This window comes from Cottoperca gobio, chromosome 15 (assembly GCF_900634415.1).
Source record: "Cottoperca gobio chromosome 15, fCotGob3.1, whole genome shotgun sequence".
Classification (NCBI taxonomy): domain Eukaryota; kingdom Metazoa; phylum Chordata; class Actinopteri; order Perciformes; family Bovichtidae; genus Cottoperca; species Cottoperca gobio.
Genome location: NC_041369.1, coordinates 9,681,687 through 9,704,414, shown reverse-complemented (window position 1 = coordinate 9,704,414; position 22,728 = coordinate 9,681,687). Strand labels below are relative to the sequence as shown.

The 22,728-nt window shown below is 40.6% G+C and overlaps 1 protein-coding gene across 1 annotated transcript in view; it reads right to left on the bottom strand.

Annotated features, from left to right (window-relative positions):
- Nucleotides 1–22,728, bottom strand: part of macrod2 (mono-ADP ribosylhydrolase 2) — a 367,748-nt gene that overhangs the window by 52,879 nt on the left and 292,141 nt on the right. The window contains exons 7-8 of the mRNA XM_029450205.1: nt 16,542–16,572; nt 5,821–5,894 (exon numbers count right to left, since the gene is read on the bottom strand). Coding sequence (XP_029306065.1) covers nt 5,821–5,894; nt 16,542–16,572 — 105 coding nt within the window. The remainder of the gene's footprint in view (nt 1–5,820; nt 5,895–16,541; nt 16,573–22,728) is intronic.

Below are 22,728 nucleotides of genomic sequence, written 5' to 3'. Positions count from 1 at the left end.
ACTTGGCAAAAGTCTTTTCACTGGAAACTAGACAATAAAACACCAGTCCATTAACATTAACTCTTAATGTAAATAGGTATCGATGTACGGGATAGTAACATTTAAACACATTTTCATTCTAACCAAGATAAAGCAATGATTGTTTTTGTAAGCTGTTTTAATTACTATTTTTATTGAAAAGAAATGAACATAAAAGGAAAAGAAGAGGAAATAATAATATTAAGAACAACACTACTACTAACAAAAATACATTAAAAGGAAGGGCAAAGCTTCTCGTCATCAATAGATTGAATAACATTGATAACATTGTCACCTGACCAATTTATCTCTAAATATATACACTATATTTATTGTAAATTCCTAGAGGTGAAACAAGTTACTTAATCGATCGACAACTACTTTCATAACAGATTCATCCTTTAAAATTGCACTCTTTCCTGCTTCTCAAATATTTAAATATTTACTGGATTTATTTGTCTTCCATGATCTCAAACTAAATATATTAAAATTTAGAAGGTCTTTTGTATATGTTATTATATATATTTTGTGAAAGTCTTATAGGTCAAACTGTTAATTAATTAATCAACAAAATAATTGACCTATTAATCAAAAGATTTACATAATAGTTGTAGCATTTTACAGGCTACATACCCCCCAGTCCATGGTCCTTTTCAGTAGACAAATAAATAAAGGTTTATTTTTCCTAATTGAATTAATTCTTGTTACAGTTTCCAGCCATTGACTCAAAGAAAGTTTGAATCTGCAGTCCAGAGACTCGATATATGCCTACATTTTTCGGTGGCGGTGAAATAAAATATGTAGTAAATGTGAAAACTCTGTGGTAACTCATCATTAATGCCCAGCACACATGTCTTAGCCCCCAGATGATAGGAGCGTTCAAAGATTATGTCTCACTGTGTAAGAACCTCAGACCAGAAACATGAGTGGGCTGTTCGCATACATCTTTCCAGTTTGCTACCTCGTGAGAGATGTTGTTGAATACTCAGAAAATAGCACTTTTATTCTGGTTATAATGAGGAGGTGCTCAGATTTGACTGTCCCTCACAGTAAAGGATATCACTATACCGTGCATTATTGTGTTTCAGCCTTTTAGAAAAACTAATGAAAGAAACATTGTATTGAAAACAAGCTCTTGAAAAAGAGGTGGGACTCTTCTCTTTGTGTTCTCCGAGGCAATTCATCATCATTTTAACCATCATGTATAGGCGGTGATAAACAAGCACAAGGAGAACATACGCATGTGGTTTACTGCCTGCTTACCATGCCTGTTTGATAAAGCTGGTCACAAAACTCAAAAATGTAATTCACATTTTCTAAAGGTGAAGTGTACAATATAGCCATGATAATGGCAACCATCTATCTTATTCAGCTGCATGACAATGGAGGCCTCAAGTTATAGCTCCATCTGCCAACACACAGACAGCTTTCTAAGCTGATATCTATTCACACAGAAAAACACAATCATACAAAAACATACCATACTGTATTTATTCCTAATAGTCACTTGACATCTGTCACAAATCACCGTTAAGTCTCCAGCCGTGGCTTGAGATGGAATTCATTACCAGGTGTCTTAAATGACAAATGCTACGAAGGTAAACAGATCATTCACAGAACAGGAAAAGGGATGTAAACACCTGTTTTTAGGAGCGTCATCGGCACAGTGGTGTGCTTAATACCAAAACCCAAACCAGATTGATGTGGAAAGGTGAAATCTCTACACATCAATTCTGTCCTGAGCAGCACAGCGCAGCAGAGCTTATTACAGACTCCCAATCTGTCTCAAGTGTTCAGACTGTGTCAGTAATGCTGGGCTGCTGGGACCTCGGAAAGCTTCATTAAAAAGCTTGGCCATCCAGAGCACATCCGTATCAGCCAAACAAAATGTCAGGCCACGTTTTTCATCTGCAGATTAAACGTATGTAAGGCTGAATTAAACAAAATTAGATCTGAAAATTAGAAATAAACCAAAGCCAGATGAGTGGAGGGCCGTGTGCAGAAGCAAACTGCTCCAATACCATATGGAGAACAGGTTATGTCGGGTTGTCACTGCCTCCGTGTTTGCAAAGACTTTTGCATTTTTGAAGCTATCAAAGCCTTCTGGACACATCGCCACATATTCTATTTCATTTATTTGTGTAGAGGATACAGGGAAGCACATGCTGACCTCCCTTATTCTTTCATCTATTGTGATCTGAGGGATCATTCGTGCACTGAAGTCATTCTAGATTAAAGGATCCACTCTCCTTGACTACGGTGATTCTGTTTATTCTATCACAATGGAAGTCTAGATGCTTTTAAGAGTGAATTTCACGCTGGCATTGGGGCCCTTTGTGTGCTGGTGAGTGCATCAGGGCTACAGTGTGCTGGCCTGAGAGATAAACTCACTGCTAATCAATCACGCAGCGTCCTCTTTTTCCCCCCTCTCGCACAGACACAATGTATGTGCACAAAGTCCTCCACTATGTGATGTAACAGTGTCCTGAGACATCAGAGCCACTCGTGTGCACATCTAAATCAGTGGACAATTACAGTCCAATTGCTGTGTGTGGTGACGATAACCTGACAAACTCACATGTATCTCAACTGGATAACCGGTAATAGAAGAAACACTTGTATCTTTAACTTGAGTTGAAGTAGCAATACCATAACAATCCCACTTTCAAAATTACACTTCAGTAAAAGAACAAAAGTAATAGCATCAAACTATACTTAAAGTATCAAAAGTACTCAAGCAGAATAATGTATAATTTGATTATATTTATTGACGTATTAATGTGCACGTCACTTTGATCTTGCAGCTGGTAAAGGTGGCGCTCATTTTAATCACTTTTTATAGTATTGGTTAGTCCTATCTACCTATAATAATGCATAATCATTTATTTGTTGAATATAAATAGTATTACTAATCTGAATAAGCAAAGTAACTGGTAACTCAAGTTATCAAATAAATGTTACTATATATATAATAAATTATTATAAATATAATATTTACCTCTGAAATGTAGTAGAGGTATAAAGTACATGGAAATAGTTAAGTAAAGTACAAGAACATGAGAATTGTACTGAAGTATAGTTTACTTTCCACCACTGTGAATAACACACATCAAATCAAATTCATTTTTCATAGCTCAATATCACAAATGACACATTTGTCCCAGTAGGCTTTGCAGACTGTACAGGATACGACACCCTCTGTCCTTAGACCTTCACACCGCACAAGGAAAAACTGCACACACACACTTGAAGAACTGGTCATACACAGACAATGCCATCAGGTGAGAGTGTGTGTGTCCGTGTGGGGGATTGCGTTGGGGGGCTGTGGCCTGTACTCTGCCACCCCAGTGTGTTAGATCCTCAGCCAGCCCATTGTCCTGAATACAGCCACAATAGCACAGTATCTTCCCCAAAGCAGAGCCCTTATCATGGCCCTGAAATTACTCGTCTCTGTGGACGCCCACAACACATGCTCCTCAGGGCCGAGAGCACAGAGCTGGAGGTGAGCGAGCGAAGCAATCTAGTCCTATTGTTCCATGCATGATAAACTGGGCTTCAAACCTCTCATTCTGGCTCTATCTTTGGAAAGCTGGTTGCAATCTGTGTTATATGAGCTACTGTAGCACTGCTTAATCTTTTGATTGAAGAGCACACAACATCTCATCTCTTTCTCAGCCTTTGAAGAGAGATTGAGAAAATGAGTAAAACAACCTGCACAAAATTGCACCGTACATTCGAGGCTTTTATTCCCAATGCATTTACTGACTGTGAGCGTTGTAGAAGAAATGCAGTCAGCTCATAATTTTGACACAAAGCCTGAAAGAAAATCATGTCAGTTATCAATCATGTTGACAATGGGTGTGTCAATCGAGGAAATGCTGCAGTGATACATTGCTTTTCTAAACATATCAGACAAAGCACGTGGCCTTCATCTCAACACTGAATGTGCAACAAAGCGCAGTTAACAGGAACGACAATATGCTGTTCCTTCAGGCACTATAAAAGTCTATTAGGCATGTATCTAAATTCTACTTAAATGCTCGATTTCTGTCTGGTAAAAACTAAACTGACATATTTACTTAAAAATACTTACATCATTTACCCTTTTTTGAAAATCTCTTTTGGGGTGCTCCAAGAGTAACTAAGCACCAAGCAACAGAGAATGAATTGGAAATTGGAGGGGAAGACCTCCCGCTTCAGTGCATGTTGTTCTGCGGTTTGATTGGAAGACTTTCCAATGTAATACTGCTGTGCTTTTGGGTAAAAGGTATCACTTTATTCTCTCTGATCTTGTTAAAAGCTTACTCGCTCTCAGTCTAGTTAGAGTGGAAGACCCACTGCTTGTGCTTGCTGAGCTTTGCCAGTGTTCAGGGAAGCCTCCGTAGATGTCTACCCCTCTCCATGAATGGTAATATTTTCCATTTGATCTACCCACACCAGAGATAGTTATCAGTCAATGCATCAGAAAATTGTCTCTTATGTGCGGCAGCGCAGCCTCCGTACGGCAAGTGGCAACACTTGGATGTGGAACAACACAACCACCAAAGTCAGCTTTGCACATTAGCTTGTTATTTACAGTCAGCGATAAGCTATATAAAACCTTCTTTACACCAGAGTGTTGATGGATTCCCCAAGTAAATGTTATAGCAATCATCAGGCAGTGAACAAGTGCCGCAAACATAGCACATCGACTACAAAGTAATCCACCAGCTCGCAATCATTTGGCTGTCTGTTGACAACATCCATAACACCAGCTGAGGTATGTTGTAGCACATCAAGCTGTGAGCTGTATAAAACACCTCAATCCACAGTGACAGACAGAAACAGTGCCACAGTAAACAAAGATGACCCCAGAAGGTTACCATCACTCTGACTCACAAACTGATGTACGTTCTGTACAAACAGCCTCCTAACAACTGGACACAATTCTATCATCACGTTAGTAAAAATATATCAAGGTGATCAATACTGGTCTTTTTAAATAGATGTCACGTATAATAATGCTGCTGTAAAAGCCTTGTGTAACTAACTTATGATTGCTCGCATTGAAATGAATCCTAGCTTTAATTTGGTCACGACAACATCGTCACATGGAGTTGCACCTGGTTAATTAGTGCCGACACGTTACAAGACAGTTGCATGTAAAGGTTTTAACACACTGGGTGAAGCAAAACATATGACACCATTTTAAAGGCTTCAGAGTAATACTTATTCATTAGATCATTAGTGTGTGTGTATATATATATATATATATTATAAAGTAGTAGTTTTGTAAACTAGCACACAGAGTATAAATTGAAGATGATTGTTGGTTTTTCAGATGATACCATTCCTCGTGATTTCTGCTTAAACTGGCGGTGTTTATGCACCATTAGTGGTGGTACGATGGATGAGATCATGAATGATTGAGTATTTCCAGACTGTTTGAGCCTTTAGTCCTTGAAAGGCATCATTATAATTCATCTAATACAAAACCAATTTCAGATTATTTCATCTGATGTGTTTATGTTCTTCTGGGTTTAATAGCTCTCCCAAGCATAGACCAATTAACCAGTCAACAGACCATTTAAGGCCTGATTAGTCTCAGACTGGCTTTTAATTTGATATGCATTCAGACCACAAACTAAATGGCCGATCAAGCGGGGCAGGTGGATGAGATGTCTATCTGATACGGGGATGCATGATAATTAGTGTTCTGTGTTTTTGCTGTGGTCCAATCATCTCCACTCACAGCAAATCAGTAAAAAATGTATAGGTGGCTTCAGATTGACAGCTTTTTGTTTTGAACATGCATTACCCTACCTTATCAGAATTCTCTTCGATCCAGCTCTTCACTGTGTTCAGAGCAATTTCAGCTGCGGGCTCATTCGGAAAACCTAGACGAGAAAGAAACAGTGTCAATACCCGTAGAATCCAACATGCAGATACAAGAGGGAGACAAAAACAGACAGACGAACAGACAGACAAACCGATATCTCCACAGGTAACAGCATTTCTCCTAAATCAATGGAAAGCAGCACAAGCTGCTTGTCTCTTGCAGATGAGACCAGCTGTCTGATAAACTGCTGTAGACGTGTGTTGCCAGATGCACAGGGAAGGGAAAACACATACAGACATATTCCGGGGTAAAAGGTGTAGATAAAAAACGACATATATATTCATCACACTCTCATTCATTACCACCTTAGGTAGAATTGATTAATGTTTTGTCTTTAGGTGGAAAATTACACGTAGATGTGTAATCATTCACACTACCCTATGTTACCAGTTTGACAGAAGGCACATGTAATAAAGCTAGTGTGGTAAGAAGTAATGTGGCGTACTACCTTATTAATCACAACAGTTGTGCCTGCTCAGGAGGCCTTGCACTGCATTAACACAATGTATTGATCTAAACACACAGATTGCAATTTGATGAATTTTTAATAAGGCCAACTGAGGGAGGACTCTGCTGGATGCTGATCTCAAGATCATTTCACTGGAGAGAACTTCCCAAGAGCCAACATTTAGATTGAGCTATTGACTAAAAAAGCCCTTGAGCCAGCCTTGCTACAGCTGGAGAGTATATAAGCCTTTACTAAAAGGGCTGACAATCTTCTACTCTGTCACCGAGTAGTGTTTCAGTTGTCTTCATTTCAAAGTAATTATAGTTGAGTTTGGTCTTCTGTGCCTTTCACAAAACTTGACAAAAGCATTTTACTCTGAACTCTCTGCACAAATCTGTAGAGCTAGTTTGAAGTTGCCTTGCAGCTAACACATAGCCATACCTTCACACTGCATGCCCTATGCAAAGTTAAGCAGAGAAGCCAACAAACAAATGTGCCCATTTTATTCCAACTGTGACTCCTGACCCGGCTCATGACTTAAAACTGGATGCTCCTCCATATTATAACCCCTGACCTCCATAGGGGACCACAGGTTGCAGCATGCACCGTCTTCCTCTAACGACAGAGGTCAAGACCTCAATTTCAACCCACATCAACTGATACAAGGGCCATGCCACAGTTGTTGCCTGTTTGTTATCGCATGGGTCGCATTCTCAAATATTTTTATTTTCCCAGGTCATTGACACGACTTGCCATTCTTTGACCTATGGAACAGGCTTACAACTACTGTGGCGACCCTTACCCTTTAAGTAGGATGTAAAGAAAAATGAAAAGCCACAAAGATCAAGCCTTACATTTCCTGATTTCTTTCATCTCTCACTCAGACCCCCTGCTGTCAAAGCCTCTCTATAACTTTTCTGTAAATGCTTTAAATCAACTGCCTTGACAGTCAAGATATACTGTATGAAGCTTTACTCCCACCACTCTCACCTATCTGCCACTGATGTCTCTCTCTTTCTGTTTTTCTTCTCCTCCCCCTTCACAGCCTGACAGGAGTGCTTGAGTTAGACGGGCTGTAGCGCTGCAGAGCACTGGCTGAGCTCCTTTTCAAGCCCTGGGTGGAGCGAGATGTGAGCTGCATACCAGCCAGCAGTGACAGCGAATCTGCTCCTATGGCTCTGTTAGGCACTGTCTGCAGACAGTGCATGGCCCGTTCACGGCTCCTGCCCTTCAAAAGCTGCCCCCAGAGCTGTGTGCTCAGAACCTAATCCAGCATGCCAAATCAGTTTGCAGGTCACCTGACTCCTCTTGTCTCCACAAACACACTTAACCTTTTCACTGATATCCCTTCGTCTGGTGATGTTTCCTTTTTAAATTCTGTTTCCGCATGTACGCAGGTGTACCGACACTCCAACTCACACGTCAAGTAACGTAGGCAAACAGATGTGCGGAAGACGAGAAAGCTGAGAAAAATAGATCCACAGAGATAGGACCAGCTGTTAAGGAAGAGCGCACACAGCGGGAGAGGTGTCGGGAAGTAAGCACATAAACAAATGAATTAAATGAGCACATTATTATAAGAAGTCAGTACCCGTCTTTGTGCTCTTATTATGCCACCTTCCGTAAGACAAGAACAAGACTTATTCATAAAATTAGGACATTCTTGGTCACAAGCAGTCGGTGGACAGCATTGAGTCCATTTAATCTATTCAGTGTGGAGTTTCTACAAATACTCTATTGATTTGAGAGCTATACCTATTAATCATAGCAGAGCTGAACGGAGAGAGAGAGAGAGAGAGAGAGAGAGAGAGAGAGAGAGAGAGAGAGAGAGAGAGCGAGAGAGGTGAGGTGAGGTGAAAAGAGGTGAGCTATAGAACCAGTGAAGAAGATAAAAGGAAAGTAGGATGATAGATGTAAACACATTTTGGAAAAGAGGTGACATAAAGAGAGTTAGATGGAAAGCTGGAAAAAGGGGTCAGTGTAGCTCGGGGCAGTCTGCCAGAAGAACTCTGCTCGACAGCAACATCAACGGCCCAAGGTCAAGAGCAGCCGTTTGAGTGCATCGGCTGCTCTCTCTCATCATTTGTCTCCTTCACAGCATCCACTACCTTTACTTCTCTCTCTTGGCCACTCTGTCCCTGTCAGCTTCGCCAAGTATGTTTATATGCTTAAAAACAGCAACAATAAAGCACCCTTAAACTTCCCTTCTGTCACCTCTCTTGGCCACAGGAGTCGCAGCCCTGTTGGAAGTGCAAAATCCACTAAAAGGAGTTAAGGAAAATGGTATTCAGGAAAGGATTGAGTTGGCTGACTCTTTTATATGCTCAAGTACACACTAAATGAAAAAGTCCAGTGTGTTACTTCTACATCTTCTCCCCTCAACGCCTCCTTCTCATTCTCTTTTGCTCCATTTGCTGTGTGGAGGGTTCAGTGAAAGCTAATCTGTCAGGAGGTGGAGAGCTGGCGTCAGGCGCAGTGATGGTGGGCCCTCCAGGGTCCCTGCTCTGCTTGGCTCGTCTCTCTCCTATGCTGGGAATATGGCCGGCTCAGGGAGATTTGATTTGTGAGGCACACTGATGGGATATGTGCAGCGCAGCGCCGCTGATGAGGACTCAGGTGGTGCAGTGTTATTTCTGCTGAAGGCTCCAATACTTCATCACCAGGCAGAGCGCAGCATCCAGACAGAGAGGGAAAGCGGGACTATGGCACGTGCCATGTGGACAAAGGGTTACGGTGGCACAGTGCGATTACATAACATTTGCATAGTACATCCAGTAATGTTTACGGCAACAGAAGTTATGGGTTCAGCGACCACAACAAATTCAGTGGCCATGGAGGATTAAGTTAGATAAACACTCAATCTGACCTAAGAAGACTGCATGGCAGGTCTGTTCAGTTAGTGTTTTCCAATCATTTTATCCCTTTGACTTTAATTCCACAATTAAAAAGCATGATCAAATTATATGAGAAAGATGACTTGGTTTAATTTCCTTTTAAATGAAAGGTACATTTTCATCCATGTCTCCACATCAACCCAGTAAGTTAAGCCAAAGGGAAGATTCATCTTAAAACAGAATTCAAAAATTTTATTCCTATGATCTTGGGCATGTAGGTCCTTTGTTAATATGAAGAAAAAGAGAGCCGACTCTAATCTCTGACGCAACCAAGAGACAGAGACTGCATATGTAAAAAAACCTTTATGAACACTTGTGCAAGACCCGGTGTGACTTTTAAGGAATATGATTTTATGTGTTTCATATAAAACTAGAAACCAGAAGAAAGCTACTGATTTGGATGTTTAAGCTAAATAATAAACATAGTTACTTAATTCATAATGAAACAGCTCCCATTTTACATCACAGACTCTGCGCGTTGGCAATGTGAAAGTTGGAAAGAAAAGTAGATGTTCAAAAATATCTATGGAACTGGAACGTAGGAGAAATAAAATAAATATGCGTTCTGCCTGAGGGGGGATTTTTGCATTAAGAACAAACAAGCCCATTGCTCTCTCTTTTGCCAGCTTGGCAACTCTTTCGTATCCTAAATATACAGAGTTAACTTTCACAACAAACCTGTGTAGCTAAGGTGTTTTGCTCTGGTGAGAAGGAGTGAGAAGTAGCTGCATCACCTGATAAAGCGAGTAGAGGTAAGTCAACAAGCTGAATTCATGTCTTTGCTATAATAGATTCCCATTCTTTGTCTGAAAATATATGGGTTGGCTCCGACATAGTGCAGACCACACCAGTTTTGTTTTTCCTGAGTGAGCTTATACTGTAAAAAAGGATACTACAACCTGCTGTTATTTTAGCGCTTTAGAATTGCTAGTGTTATTGTTTTTTCTTTGAGTACATAGCGTTTTTTTGTAAGACGATGTGGCCTAGGTTTGACAAACATATGCTGACTGCATTCTTGAAAAATACAATTTACAGCTTCTCTCCCCTTGAGGCAAGAGTTGTATGGTTGGTCCCAGTTTGCTGTCCCTCAGTTGTGGTTGGTCAAGTTCACATCTCAACACTCGTCATTCATTTTGAAGAGCGGTCTACTTTAAAGCAGCATATAGCCTGCGGCTGAGGTATCTGGCACTAGTAAATTCCCCACAGATGTTGATATGATATGACGGTAAACATAGAAAATAAAAAAACGGCAACAACAAAAACATGAAATGCCAATGTTTATCTGATGTTGAATGGTCTTTTTTTGCATGTGTTGCTTAGAAACATATTTAAAAATATCTTCCTTTTAATAAAATATTGATATTATTATTATTACAGACAGGCAGGGTGGAACCTTTTAAGCACAACATAATACAGAGTAGATTACTTGAATTAGGTTTTGGCAGGAGGAGGAAAGCATTAGGGCTGCTCTATTTGAGGGCAGCAGTCCTGTGTGTAAATCTGGAAAGTGAGGGGGGAAAGAGGGTTGTCACCCCATCAGGGCCCAGAGGAGAGGTGAGGTGACCCGGGGTGGAGGACAGTGGAGCGCCCCAGGACTCTAGGCGCCAAAGCATGGGTGTCAAATGGCCCGGAGCTCCTCTATACACCAACACTGGGACACGGCAGGGCTGTGACCATGACCGACTTTGCAGCCCACAGAAGGAGACAGAGACAAAGAGGGATGGGAGGGTGCTATGTGAGGAAGACAGGCAGAAAAAGAGGTAGGAAGAAAGAGAGCAGCCTCCGTGGCACAACAGATGATGACCTTCCTTGGAAACATTCCATATAGGTGACGCCATGCTTTGTCCTACATGCTAAAATTAACATTTCGCTTTTTAAAAACATCCTGAAAAGTGTTTGATATGCAAAAGTTTAATGCTCAACCAAGTTTCTCAAAGGCCTAAATCTATTGTCCTGTGGGTGAAAGTATTTTTACATTTGGCTTATCATCCATGAAAATGGTAAAGCAAGGCTAGTGTTGAGTACAATGCACACTGTGTGACTCAGTTAAATGGGCTACGAAGCGCCTGTTCCCTCTGAGCACACTCTGCTACCCACTGATACAGCACCTTGCTCCTATGTACCTTGAAATTCCCAACCCAGCTGGGCTAAGCTCCCCGTAGTAAACCCTAGGTTTTAAGAGAAGGGGAGACTTGCCCAGGCCATCTCTGGCAAGCTAGCAGCGAGCCATCACCGTCGAGAGATAAGGTGCCATGCCATGTCTCCAACCTTCTTAATCCTAGACAGGGATGAAGGGAGCCAGTGTATGATGCTGGCTGGAGGAAAAATTCTTAGCTGCTTGACACCTTTGATCTGGACAGTACAGTAGAATGGCAACTGGGACATACCAGCAGAGCTTGGGTGGATTACACATTACATCCGCATATCTCCCACAGCCACCAGTCAGTGCAAATACTCCTCTGTCAACAATCCTTAGATCAGTCACAGAGACAGATGAGCCAAAGGTGGAGGGTGAGCAGTAAACAGGGAGACATTTGTCCTGAGCAGTGGCATTGCCATATTGTGGGCCTACGATTGTGTTGATAGGGCTATAAATGCATGTGTGCGATGGCATCTGTCAGGTACGTAGTATACTAAATGTTCATGTCCTTGCTTTTGCATTGGGCCAGTGAGCTCTCTGTTACGTGCTAAGATTGATCTTAGTAGACGCTTCCTAAACTGTACATCTCATTACAAGGCTTTTGGAAAGTGCTCTTTCAGCGGCAGCTAAGATGCGATCTCCACAAGGTTAAATTGTCCACAATACATATTGATATGGGATTTTTATGTATGTGGCTTGCACAAGGTTGAGCAAGTATCTCAGCCTGTGTGAGAACATACAATTTGTGTCAGAGAATAGAACTGTGAGTGAGAAAAAGAACTACAATGACGAGAGATTGTACAGGATGGAAGAAGGGAGAGAAAGGGAAACAAAAAGGGAATGACCTCTCTAAGTCTAGGTAGTTGGACTCTTGGCACTGATCTTGTGAGACATTGAAAGGTGTCTCCTCTTTGGAGGGAATAATCCATTTAAACCCAGGTCGCATGGCTGTGATTGATGTGAAAACAGGAGCAGCACTTAATAACCTCTATCATGCAGGGTGACCTCGTGGTCCACGGTGGGCACCAGTTTGTTTATGGGTGGTACCTCCGATACACTATCCGTGCAGAAATTCTGTTGTGGCTAATGGGCCGGACTGAGGGATTGGACTGTCAGCGCGGTGTGAGCCCTCATTTTTCTTTCGAAGCGTCTAAGGTACCCCCTGCGCACCCCTGCTACACCCAACCTCCCTGTTCTGCCATCATCTGTCAATGGTGACTGAGTCTCCTGGAATATGGAGGCGTTAGAGAGTGTCAATTAGCATTAGCTTTCCTGACAAATCTATTTTTCTCACGACAAAGGCCTTGGATAACTTGTTCCTGATTCCTCTCTGTCACAATGTTGGGGGCACAGGATTTGTTTTTCCACTACAATTCAAGTGTAAAAATGGGTCAAGCACATGTGCATAAGTATAGTACCTTGGTAGATGACTGTGTGCACATATACAACTATGCTATAAATATGTGTATTCTACAGAGACAAAAAGATAAAAAGACACACAGAGAGAAAGACAGATAGAAAGAGAGAGATCGGGAAGATGTGTCTTTCACACTAAAACGCTTTTGTTTACATTACTCAAATGGAAGTTGACCTTAAAGGTTATCTAAAATGTAGAGAAAATGTCAAAACGTCTGACAAGAGAGCAGGGCATGGCAGTACTCAAGGGGCACAGGGAGGAGTCATAAAGAATAACACCACACCGCCGTACTATACTGTAGTTCCTTTGAAAGTCCCTCCTCTATTTGCCCTCTGCTGTGTGAAGATCTTCAGTGTTAATCAGCTGTATTGTTCTGTGGAGATGCAGTTATGGGAAGCTCTTAGCGCTAAGCCATTTATTGAACAGGCTGTTTAATCCCCCCCTCCCCTCCTGCATGCAGCCTACCCCTTTGATGTGAGGGGCTCCTGGTGTAGCGCGATGACGGGCTCCTACTGGCAATGCAGCCCACGGCACCAGAGTTAACAGCAATAAGCAGCGTACAGTACACATAGTGACCACATTGTTCTGTCCATCATTTAGTTAAATACCTGAGGATTTTAAGTCACTAATAAATCAGAGACTAACGAGTCAGACACTAACGAGTCAGACACTAACGAGTCAGACACTAACGAGCTAGTCGTTAAATACTTAGCTGTTTTAGAAGCACTAACCAGTAACTTACATGTTGTCATTATTACTATAGGTAAGGGTGTAGGGATAGAGTGTGTTGTATGCTGTCCAAATTGTAAAGTCCCCATGATTTATGATAATTGGTTAAATATATTAAATTGACTTGACTTAGTTTGACTGGCCACACCATGCCTGTTTTGTGATTAATGCAGAATGGGCTGTAGGAATTTCCTATGCAAGACAGGAAAACATGAGACGAAGAGGGAATGCATTTTACAGAAACGACTGCTGAACTTATCATCACTAACTGTAAAATGTGCAGTGAAATAATAAGCAAGTGAGGAAGAGGGAAGAGAGAATGAGAGAAAAGAGTGAGAAAGAAATTACAACTTTGACCCTTCTTATCATTATCACTTCAGTAAAAGCCATTTCGTGATGCGTGCATAGACAGGTGACAGAAAACAGACACATTGCAGAGAGAGATGGTGAGAGGAAAGATGAGGAGTTGTTGTGCAGTACACTTTGTGAATTGCAAAAGTGATGGGTGGAAAACTTATTAATATCCCAAGAGGGAAGAATTCTTCTTTTCAGCACAGAGTATAATTTTAAACATATAGTGATTTATAAGCCTTAAGGCTCTCTTTAGTCCACACAGCAGGCTTCACTAACAAGTTACATGCTATGCTGTATATCAGGATGCGTGACAACTTGTACTATCTCGTACCAATTCCCATGTGTGGAAGTTTACCTGTGCCGACTGGGCGTTTATGAATAGGCCTGCAGCTGTATGGTTTACAATCTTTTGAATACATGGACAGCCTCTGAACAAATTGCACAATAATTAGCTATTTGTTTTTTTTGTGGTAGATGCCATTTGGCCAGAAACTGGTGAGTAAAGACAAAAATATAGTTTAAGGGACGTTTGTTGAGAGTGTTGGTACGTTTTCAGTGAGCAGCTTGGTGACAGCTGCCGGTCAGTCATAACTCAGGTTAGATAAAGGAGGAAGAGTGATAGCTTTGGATGGAAATTGCATCACTTTGTTTTGATATTTCAGAGAAAAAACCGTCATCAGGAAAAACAGTAGTCATTAATTCACACATGTGCAAAGAGGCTTTTTTGATGATCTCCTTTGGCTGATAAATTATCTGCACAATTACAAAGTTACAAATGAGTAAAACCATTTACATAACACGCATCTAATATTATGATTTTTTTTCACACTAGACATCAGGCAAGACTATTTATTATATATGCTACCAGTTCCACCACCCTAACACATGCTCCCAGTCGTATTCTGGGGTTATGTCATTACTCATAAGCTGAATGCCCTGTTTAACTTCCTCCTTGTGAAATGAGAAGTGCATAATTGAATTTCCAAAATGTGTTTCTTCAACCAATAATAGTGTTCAACACTTTCTTTTGCACTCTAAGCAAGAAATCCTACGGTACTGCAGACATTTGTAGCTGAAATGCACAGCAAACCACAAGTCAGGTGTTCAACTGTCACTGATTTTCACCTATTTAAAGAAATTGATTGCAGCTTTGCTTGGCTAGTTGAATCATAGAAATGAGACATGGTACAACCGTTTTTGTTCAACAACAAGGAGAAATGCAACAAACAGAGGCAAAGCTGCATGCATACTTGAAAAAAAATAAATAAAATAACCTAATGAAAATCAGTGAGGGTTGTGAGCCCAGCATCCGGTCTACATTAGCTGCAGTGCAATTAAATAACTCAACTGTGACTGTGCTCATTTACACCACCAGTCTTAGAAAGTAACCCGGTACATTGATAACAGTAAATCATCACCTAGGTATGAGGTTTTATTTAAAAGGTTGGTAACTTTAATGGAAACAGAAATCACTAAATATTCTACTTTTGTGGACGTATGTAAAGCACAGGAAATGTAGCTCTAAAGTGATATGAATTGTCAAGCATCTGAACAGAATTAGGGCCACAGAACAGCTCCAATACATCTTGTTTTCCACCCCGTCTTTTAGAGGTAGATTACATCTTTCTTTCATGATGATAGAGATGTAAACCCATAAAGGATTTATCTTTTGAATTGGTTTTACATTGGGCCCAGCTGCATTATCATCCTTGTATACGGTGCGTATATGGAAACAGCATGTGGGAACAGTGTTTGCACCATCGGGAGCACCTGGTCTTGTAAAATGATCTTCATTTCCTTCGCTGTAATACGATCATGGAGAGTGATCAGAGCACCTAATGACTCTCAGGAGATGACTGCAATTGCAGATCACAGGTCATGTTCAACACTTACTGAATCACGTAAGGCTTAATGTAAAAAATGGCAAAAGCACAAAATCCCATCTTGGTCATTTGAAATTCTTAAAATTCAAACATATCTTCAAATAATCATATTGTTGCTGGTTTGCTGTTAGTGACAGCAAATGAAAATTAGCATGTTTATTAATCTCAACATATTTGGCACCCACTTTGATTATTAGACCTTGTGTACAAATTCAAAGGATGGTGGATACTGTATCCAGTATTTCAGAACGGAGAGAAAATAATTATTTCTTCTCAGCAGATGCTGTTTTACTATATTATATAAACTCCAGTAGTTCCCCCGCATGCAACATCTTTTGCCATCATAACTTCAAAGCCTGTTTACATCACAAAGTTTTGGCATGTTTTCAATGTGACTTTGTTTAAGTCTAATTAGCACACTAGCTCTTTGCCAGTGATGCCTTGCTGCATATCAGGCCTGGTCCCATGAGGGAGCACAAGCATTGTTCAGGGTCTACATTTTCTTCACCTTATACTAGCTTGTGTCTTTGTGCAACATAGAGTAAGGTGAACTTGTTGATACATTTCAACATACTGTATTATTCAAAGACGAAACCTGTGCCCCTTTCCCCTTGATGCAGAATTTAGCATTTGCAGCGTCTGAAATGATGTCTGCAACATAAGGCAGGCGGTACACAGAGTCAATATGTGCAGACTGTTGATGATTGTGATGATAAAACATGTATGTGAAGAAATACAAGGTCAAAGTCAATTAAACAAAATAAGAGAGGTTAAGCTTACCATAGATGCCTGTGGATATACATGGGAAGGCCTGTGCAAAAAAGGACAAAAATAAAAGTCAAAACATATTCACACAGATTTAATAAATGGGACAAAACAGCACTAGATCTGCATCAAACTGTAACCATTGAAGCACACCTACTGTTTACTTTGTTTGTTGTTTACCTCACTGCTTCACTTGTTCATTCCCAAGAGTAGCAATTCACAGTACCATGTGTGCATATCCCTTCAATGCTAATGCAGAACTGTTTCATAAATCATGCTCCAGCTCCCAACACTCACGCACACACTTACACCGTGTACTTTTCACTTGACTTCCAAAAAGTGGCACATTAAATTCATCCTGGACTCGAACACCCCGATATACACGCGCATTAGATCGATTATCACGATCACACCACTGCGTTAAAGAGGCTGTTGGACTGTTGAAAATCCTATCATTCACTGTTGCACCAATGAGTGAGATGGCCAATTAGTACTTAATGCCCGTACTTGATGCCCATAACAGTTGTAGTTTGCATATGTTGCTGGAGGGGACGGTGGATCAGACTCATGTGAACCCGTAGAGCTTGCTGCTTAATACTCTCCAGCACATGAATATCCAAATGAGCTGGATTGATCCTGTCTGCTGCCGACAGTCCAAACTTAAACACAGAACTTCTCTTCCACCAATGTTTTAACCAAGGACTGCTTCAGAAAAGTTTCATCCTTCTTATATAAGTCTTTAATTTAATGAATTTAGATAGCTAAAGAGACAGCTTTCATTCTGTGTAAACTCAGCTGGCTCTGAATAACAACAAGAACATCACAGCAGGACGCTTTTTCAAATGATGAGAGATCTAGACATAATCACAAAGTCATTGTTGCAACATTTCGATCAATAGCAGGAATCAATAATATCCCACCAACTGCTACAGTGTAGGGACACATACAGAAAACAAAAGGGACGTTCAGAGAATCAGAATGCATATTATACAATTTCTCAGAAGCTTAAGAGCAAAAACCTACATATATTTATGGCTGTCTTTTCCAAAAAGATTATAAAAAGTAACCACCTTGTAATAGTTCTTGCTTTGTAGCACTTTGCAGCAGACATATTATTCAAGCATGGCTCTAAAGCTGAAAATAGTTTCATTATTCTTTATATCTGCGAGCAAATATATTATGATACATAGGCCTTGCAGTAAGCTTCCCTATTTCACATTCATCTTTTTAAGTATATTAATAAACAATAAAGAGAAAGGATTTTTTTCAAAGGTCCCATTTGTCCTCAAAAGCCGCTGAATATGTGCTTTAGCTCCAGCATTCATCAAAAGGCGTGGTCGCAACATTAATATAATAAGATGACAAATTTAAAAAAAGGGAAAACATTTCCACTAGCAGCTCACAACTGGATGAATATAGCAACAACAAAACACTACAGAGATTCATCAAAGAGTAACACGCATATGTCAAATTCTCCTTGTGCCAAAACTAAGCCCAACAGTTTGTTTTGCCACACTGACCCTGTCAAGTTGTATTTAGAAACATGCTGTTGCTGGCAGCCGTGCCAGAATCACTTAATTTTAGAACTAAAAACACAATTAATAGATCTGAAAGAGAAAGATAAAAAATGTCTGCTCGTATAATGATTATACAAACAAGTCTTTTCAACTGAGAGAAGAAACAAACATAACTCACACATTTTGAAAGTAAATAATTGATTAAAAAGACTAATAAAATATGTGGACTTTTTTCTTTAAAGCGTCACAACCTAGGACGGCCTCTTTGAAATGCAATGGTCGGTTTGTCCTTGCTTTATGTGAAGAGGAACGAGTCTCTGTTTGTATTCTTATTTACCAGATTTCAGGTTCCGCCTGTCAAGGTGAATCTTTCTTCTTCGGGATGATTTAAATCTTTTACCGAAGCTTTGACCTTTCCAGATGACTGGAAAGACTGTCTGGGTCTGACACAAACCACAGATGATGAAGCGTGTAAAAGCATGGCCATTTTTAGTCCTGTACCAAGCCATATTGAGACGGAGGACATAAAATGATCAAATATAATGGTATTAATAAAAGAATAACTGCATGCAAATTGGATGTCAGATTAAAACAAAATATGTATTGAAAAACTTTAACGGATATCTCAATGAATAATTGCACAAATGAAATGTAGTGCTTCATGAAAGGTGAACTTCTAATCCATGGACTCATTGGCCGCATCTTGGCAATCTCAATACCTAAACTAAATTATGCTAATTCTACATTTGGCAACAGTCGACACAATCAGGATCCAAGATTTACTTCGGCAGGAATAATCTATTAGAAGCTGTGTAATAATAAGGAGGAAGTCAAATGAATTTAATCTTCAGATAAGATGAGCATTATTTCTTGTCAATGCCTTCAGCCAGTCTCGACTGCCAAACTGATCCTGAGCCAGAAGCCTTGTTATCTTCTCTCAGCTGAAAGGCCGCGATGTCACTCTCTTCAACTTGAACTTCTGCTCGGCAAGTACACCTTAACACATCGCAGGCTGTGGAAATGACAAACCATCAGCAAAATCAATCAAAATCTTTTTTATTTGTTCCCCGGCTGATCCATTAAGCAGTATTGATCTTTCGGGCGTGATAATGCATTTGGTAATCACTTAACCGTATGCTGTAAAGATTTGACACCTGAGATCTGATGTGGCACATGCAGATGTCGTTTACTTGTTTAAAGGACAGTTATTGCAAAAAGGGACGAGAAGTATACATCCAATAAAACTGTAAAGCCTGGAAAGCATTTTGGCCGACGCACCTCCTTTTCATCTATAAATCAGCCACACGCATTTGTGTAAATACCAACATGCTCAATATTATTTATAAGCTTCAAGTATTGTTCGAATAATTAAAAGCTTCAGCTGTTAAATAAAACAATCCTAAAGTAAAGGGGAGTGTTTACTGCAGTGGCACCTGCTTTAGCATCACATGTATTCAGTAGATGAGAGGTGACGGTCAGTCTTAATGGAACTGTTCAATCAGATAGAGCTTGAGCTCTTTTAGAGACAGAAAACTAATGAGCACTAGAACCCTTTAAGTTGTTAGAACTGCTTGAAAGCCAAGACTACAACAACTGAACGCACAAAGAAATGAGCAACAGCACATTTCAGAAGCCGCCACAGAGTGCTTGGCCACCGAAGAAGCTATTTTGATAGTTGTAAGTGTACAAACCTGTACAGCTGCTTACATTGTATAGGTTCCAGTGCTAATTAGGAAAGTCAGCGGTATATATGACCTATGATTTGTGGTTTAGGTTATTATTTCTATCTCTGGCTGCTCATTAGAAGTGAGTCAGCATGTTCGCCTGCACCCTGGCATGTTGGCTTGTTGCTGATTTTCTTTGCTTAGGGAGTGTTCAGAAATTGGTCACCAGGGAAATTATTCTGTTGCTGGGGCTCCTCCCTAATCTATCACATCACTTTAAAGTGGAGCACCTTTTCCTCTCGGCATCTATGCACACTTATTCAGCTCACAGTGTATCAAGCACAACTAAACCAAACTTGTGTTACATTCATGTATCCTTTTAATGCATATGGTATTTATTACAATTCACATGCATTTACTGTAATATCTACATAAGGATCTAAACGTTATAATTGATGCAACTACCTGCTTATTAAAACAACGATTTATTCACTGTAAAGTGTGACTAGAGTTTTGCAAAGACAGTGCTCATAAAACTAACTGTTATTCCACTGAGAACATGATAGCCTGCAGCTTTCACTCATTTGTTTCGCAGCAGGAAATGACACAGTAAAGATGGCTCAACCAGTGGCAAATTGCGGCTGTCCTGCTGTAGCTGTCAACCTCTCATGAGCAGTAAAGGTAAGAAAACCATGCATGGGCACAATGACTGCAGGAACCTGCCAGGGGAGCACCTCGTCTCGGCTGGCTGAGTAAATAGCACTGGACACAGGGTGCTGCCCCCGTAGCTTTAAGCCTCCTAGCCTGTTTGCAGATGGAAGCTCTGCTTATAAATCACAGGAGCAAGGGGAGACCTTGTGCAAATGAGTCTACAAATATGTTATTATTCACCACTGTTGCCACAGTGTGGGCTTACATCCGAGTATCAGAACGTGAATCCACGAGAATCCTCTTTGTTGACTGCTGTATTTCTTTAAGCATGTAGGTCATGCCTGGTCTCTCTGTCTGAATCAGCTACCTGCTGCTGCTGCAGGGAAGAGCATGTCACGGTTACAGATCAGGATATTCAAATATGACACATTAACACCCTTTTATTCTGCATAATACCACGCTCTATATTCTAAAGCGAGAGCTGATTGTTTGAGTGTCATTATGCTAAATGGAGGATGAAGAAATGCAGTGGGTGAGAAACCTGGAACCTAATGGCCCGAGTCACACCACCGTCTTTGTACCTGCGGTGATCAAGTATAACTATTATCACAATAATATCTGAGTGTCCATTAAGGACTCAGCACCACTGGTTGTGTTTACATGCAGGGACTGGACCTACTGGCCATAATATTCTGGAAAACAGTTTATTAAGGATAAGCTCTTTGCATGCGCCTCTGCTACCTTGTGACGGAGAAGCTGTGTCGTTATGAATAAACCAGAACAGAACATTCCTGAAAACTTTCTACAGCTCAAAGAGAACCAAAGAGATGTCATTTTATTTGGACCAAAGCATTTGATCAACATTATTTCTCCTCATCTGGGCCCCTCTGTTAAACCACAAGGACATATTTGGGAGTCGTTCTGGATACAGGATGGAGGTTTGACAAACAAATCAATCAATCAATCGGGGAGTAAAGCTAAGCTTCATGCAGCTCTGAATCACCTCCAAACTCAGATCAAGTCTCTGTACTTCTCATCTGGGAAAGTCATCCACGCCTTGATATTCTCCTGCTTTGATTATTCCAACTCATTATGTTTTGGTCTCCAAGTAGTTCAAAGTGCAGCAGCAAGAGTTTTGACAAGGTGAAAAAAAAGGGAGGACATTACTGCCATTCTTGCCTCCCTACACTAGCTTCCTGTTAGCTACATAATTGATTTTAAAATAAGGTATCATATGGTTTCGCCCCTGCTTACATTACAGATTTCCTGTCCCCTATATCAGAGAACTGAGATAGTTTGTCTCGAGAGCCAGGACTAAATGTTTTAGGGACAGGGCCTCGTCTATTGCTACCCCAAAACTATGCAATTCTCTGCTGCCCACCGTCCGATTCTCCCACATTTTTGACTTTTGATACTTCAACTGTGTGGTGTGCAAAGTGCTGTATAAATAAAGTTCAGTTGAGTCCTCATCGAGGGTCCTGTCAGCCATGAAGTATGAAAATGAGCCACAATGAAGTAAATCCTTTCCCTAAGCAACTGTAGAAAACTTCTGATGCAGAGGGAAGAAATGACAATCCAGACTATAGAAATTGTAAATAGTGCGTACCACAATGTTTTTGTTATCAACATGTATCTATCGTGCTGTACGAGTGAGAGTCTGCAGCAGCAATGAAAACAAACCGTAAAAGGGGAAAGACGTTCCCATCTTACGGCAAAATATTTCATATTGAAAAATGGCAGCCATCGTAACCTGGTCTTTTGTTATCACCGTGCAAGGTTTATTGGGTTATTCTAATCTAAACATGAAGTTTAATATGAATAATTTTAAAAGCAAGATTACTTAAGTATTATAAGAGTTCTCTATGAACACAAACACACATGTGAATGAGAATAATACAGCTGATGGATATTTAAGAACAGTACTGTATAGTGTTTTGCTGCTTCTGGGCTCCCAGACTCACTTTATGTTACAATATAATAGAAACTATAGGCTATTCGGACAAGCAGTCTGTAAGTGTCCAGACAAGGGTTCACACAGTTCACAAGAGAGCTCTTAAGCACTTCCCACTTCCACAGTGGAGCAGGCATTGAGATTGGAACAAAGAAAGATATAGCAGTTAAACACAATGAACCATCTTTGGCCTTTAAGAAGCTCTGGGTTTTCTAAGATTGTGTCCCGCACACTCAGTTCTCCAGCACTGATCACATCTGCACATGCAACGTGGAGAGAAAGACTCTGCAGCATGTCCGTCGGCCAAACGTATGACAGAGGTGAGATGAATTGGCAGGAAAAGGTTGTAAATGCTGCAGTCTGTGGATAGGGCAGAGCAGTGGAGCAAACACGAGCAGCTACTGAACTGATGGCTGCTT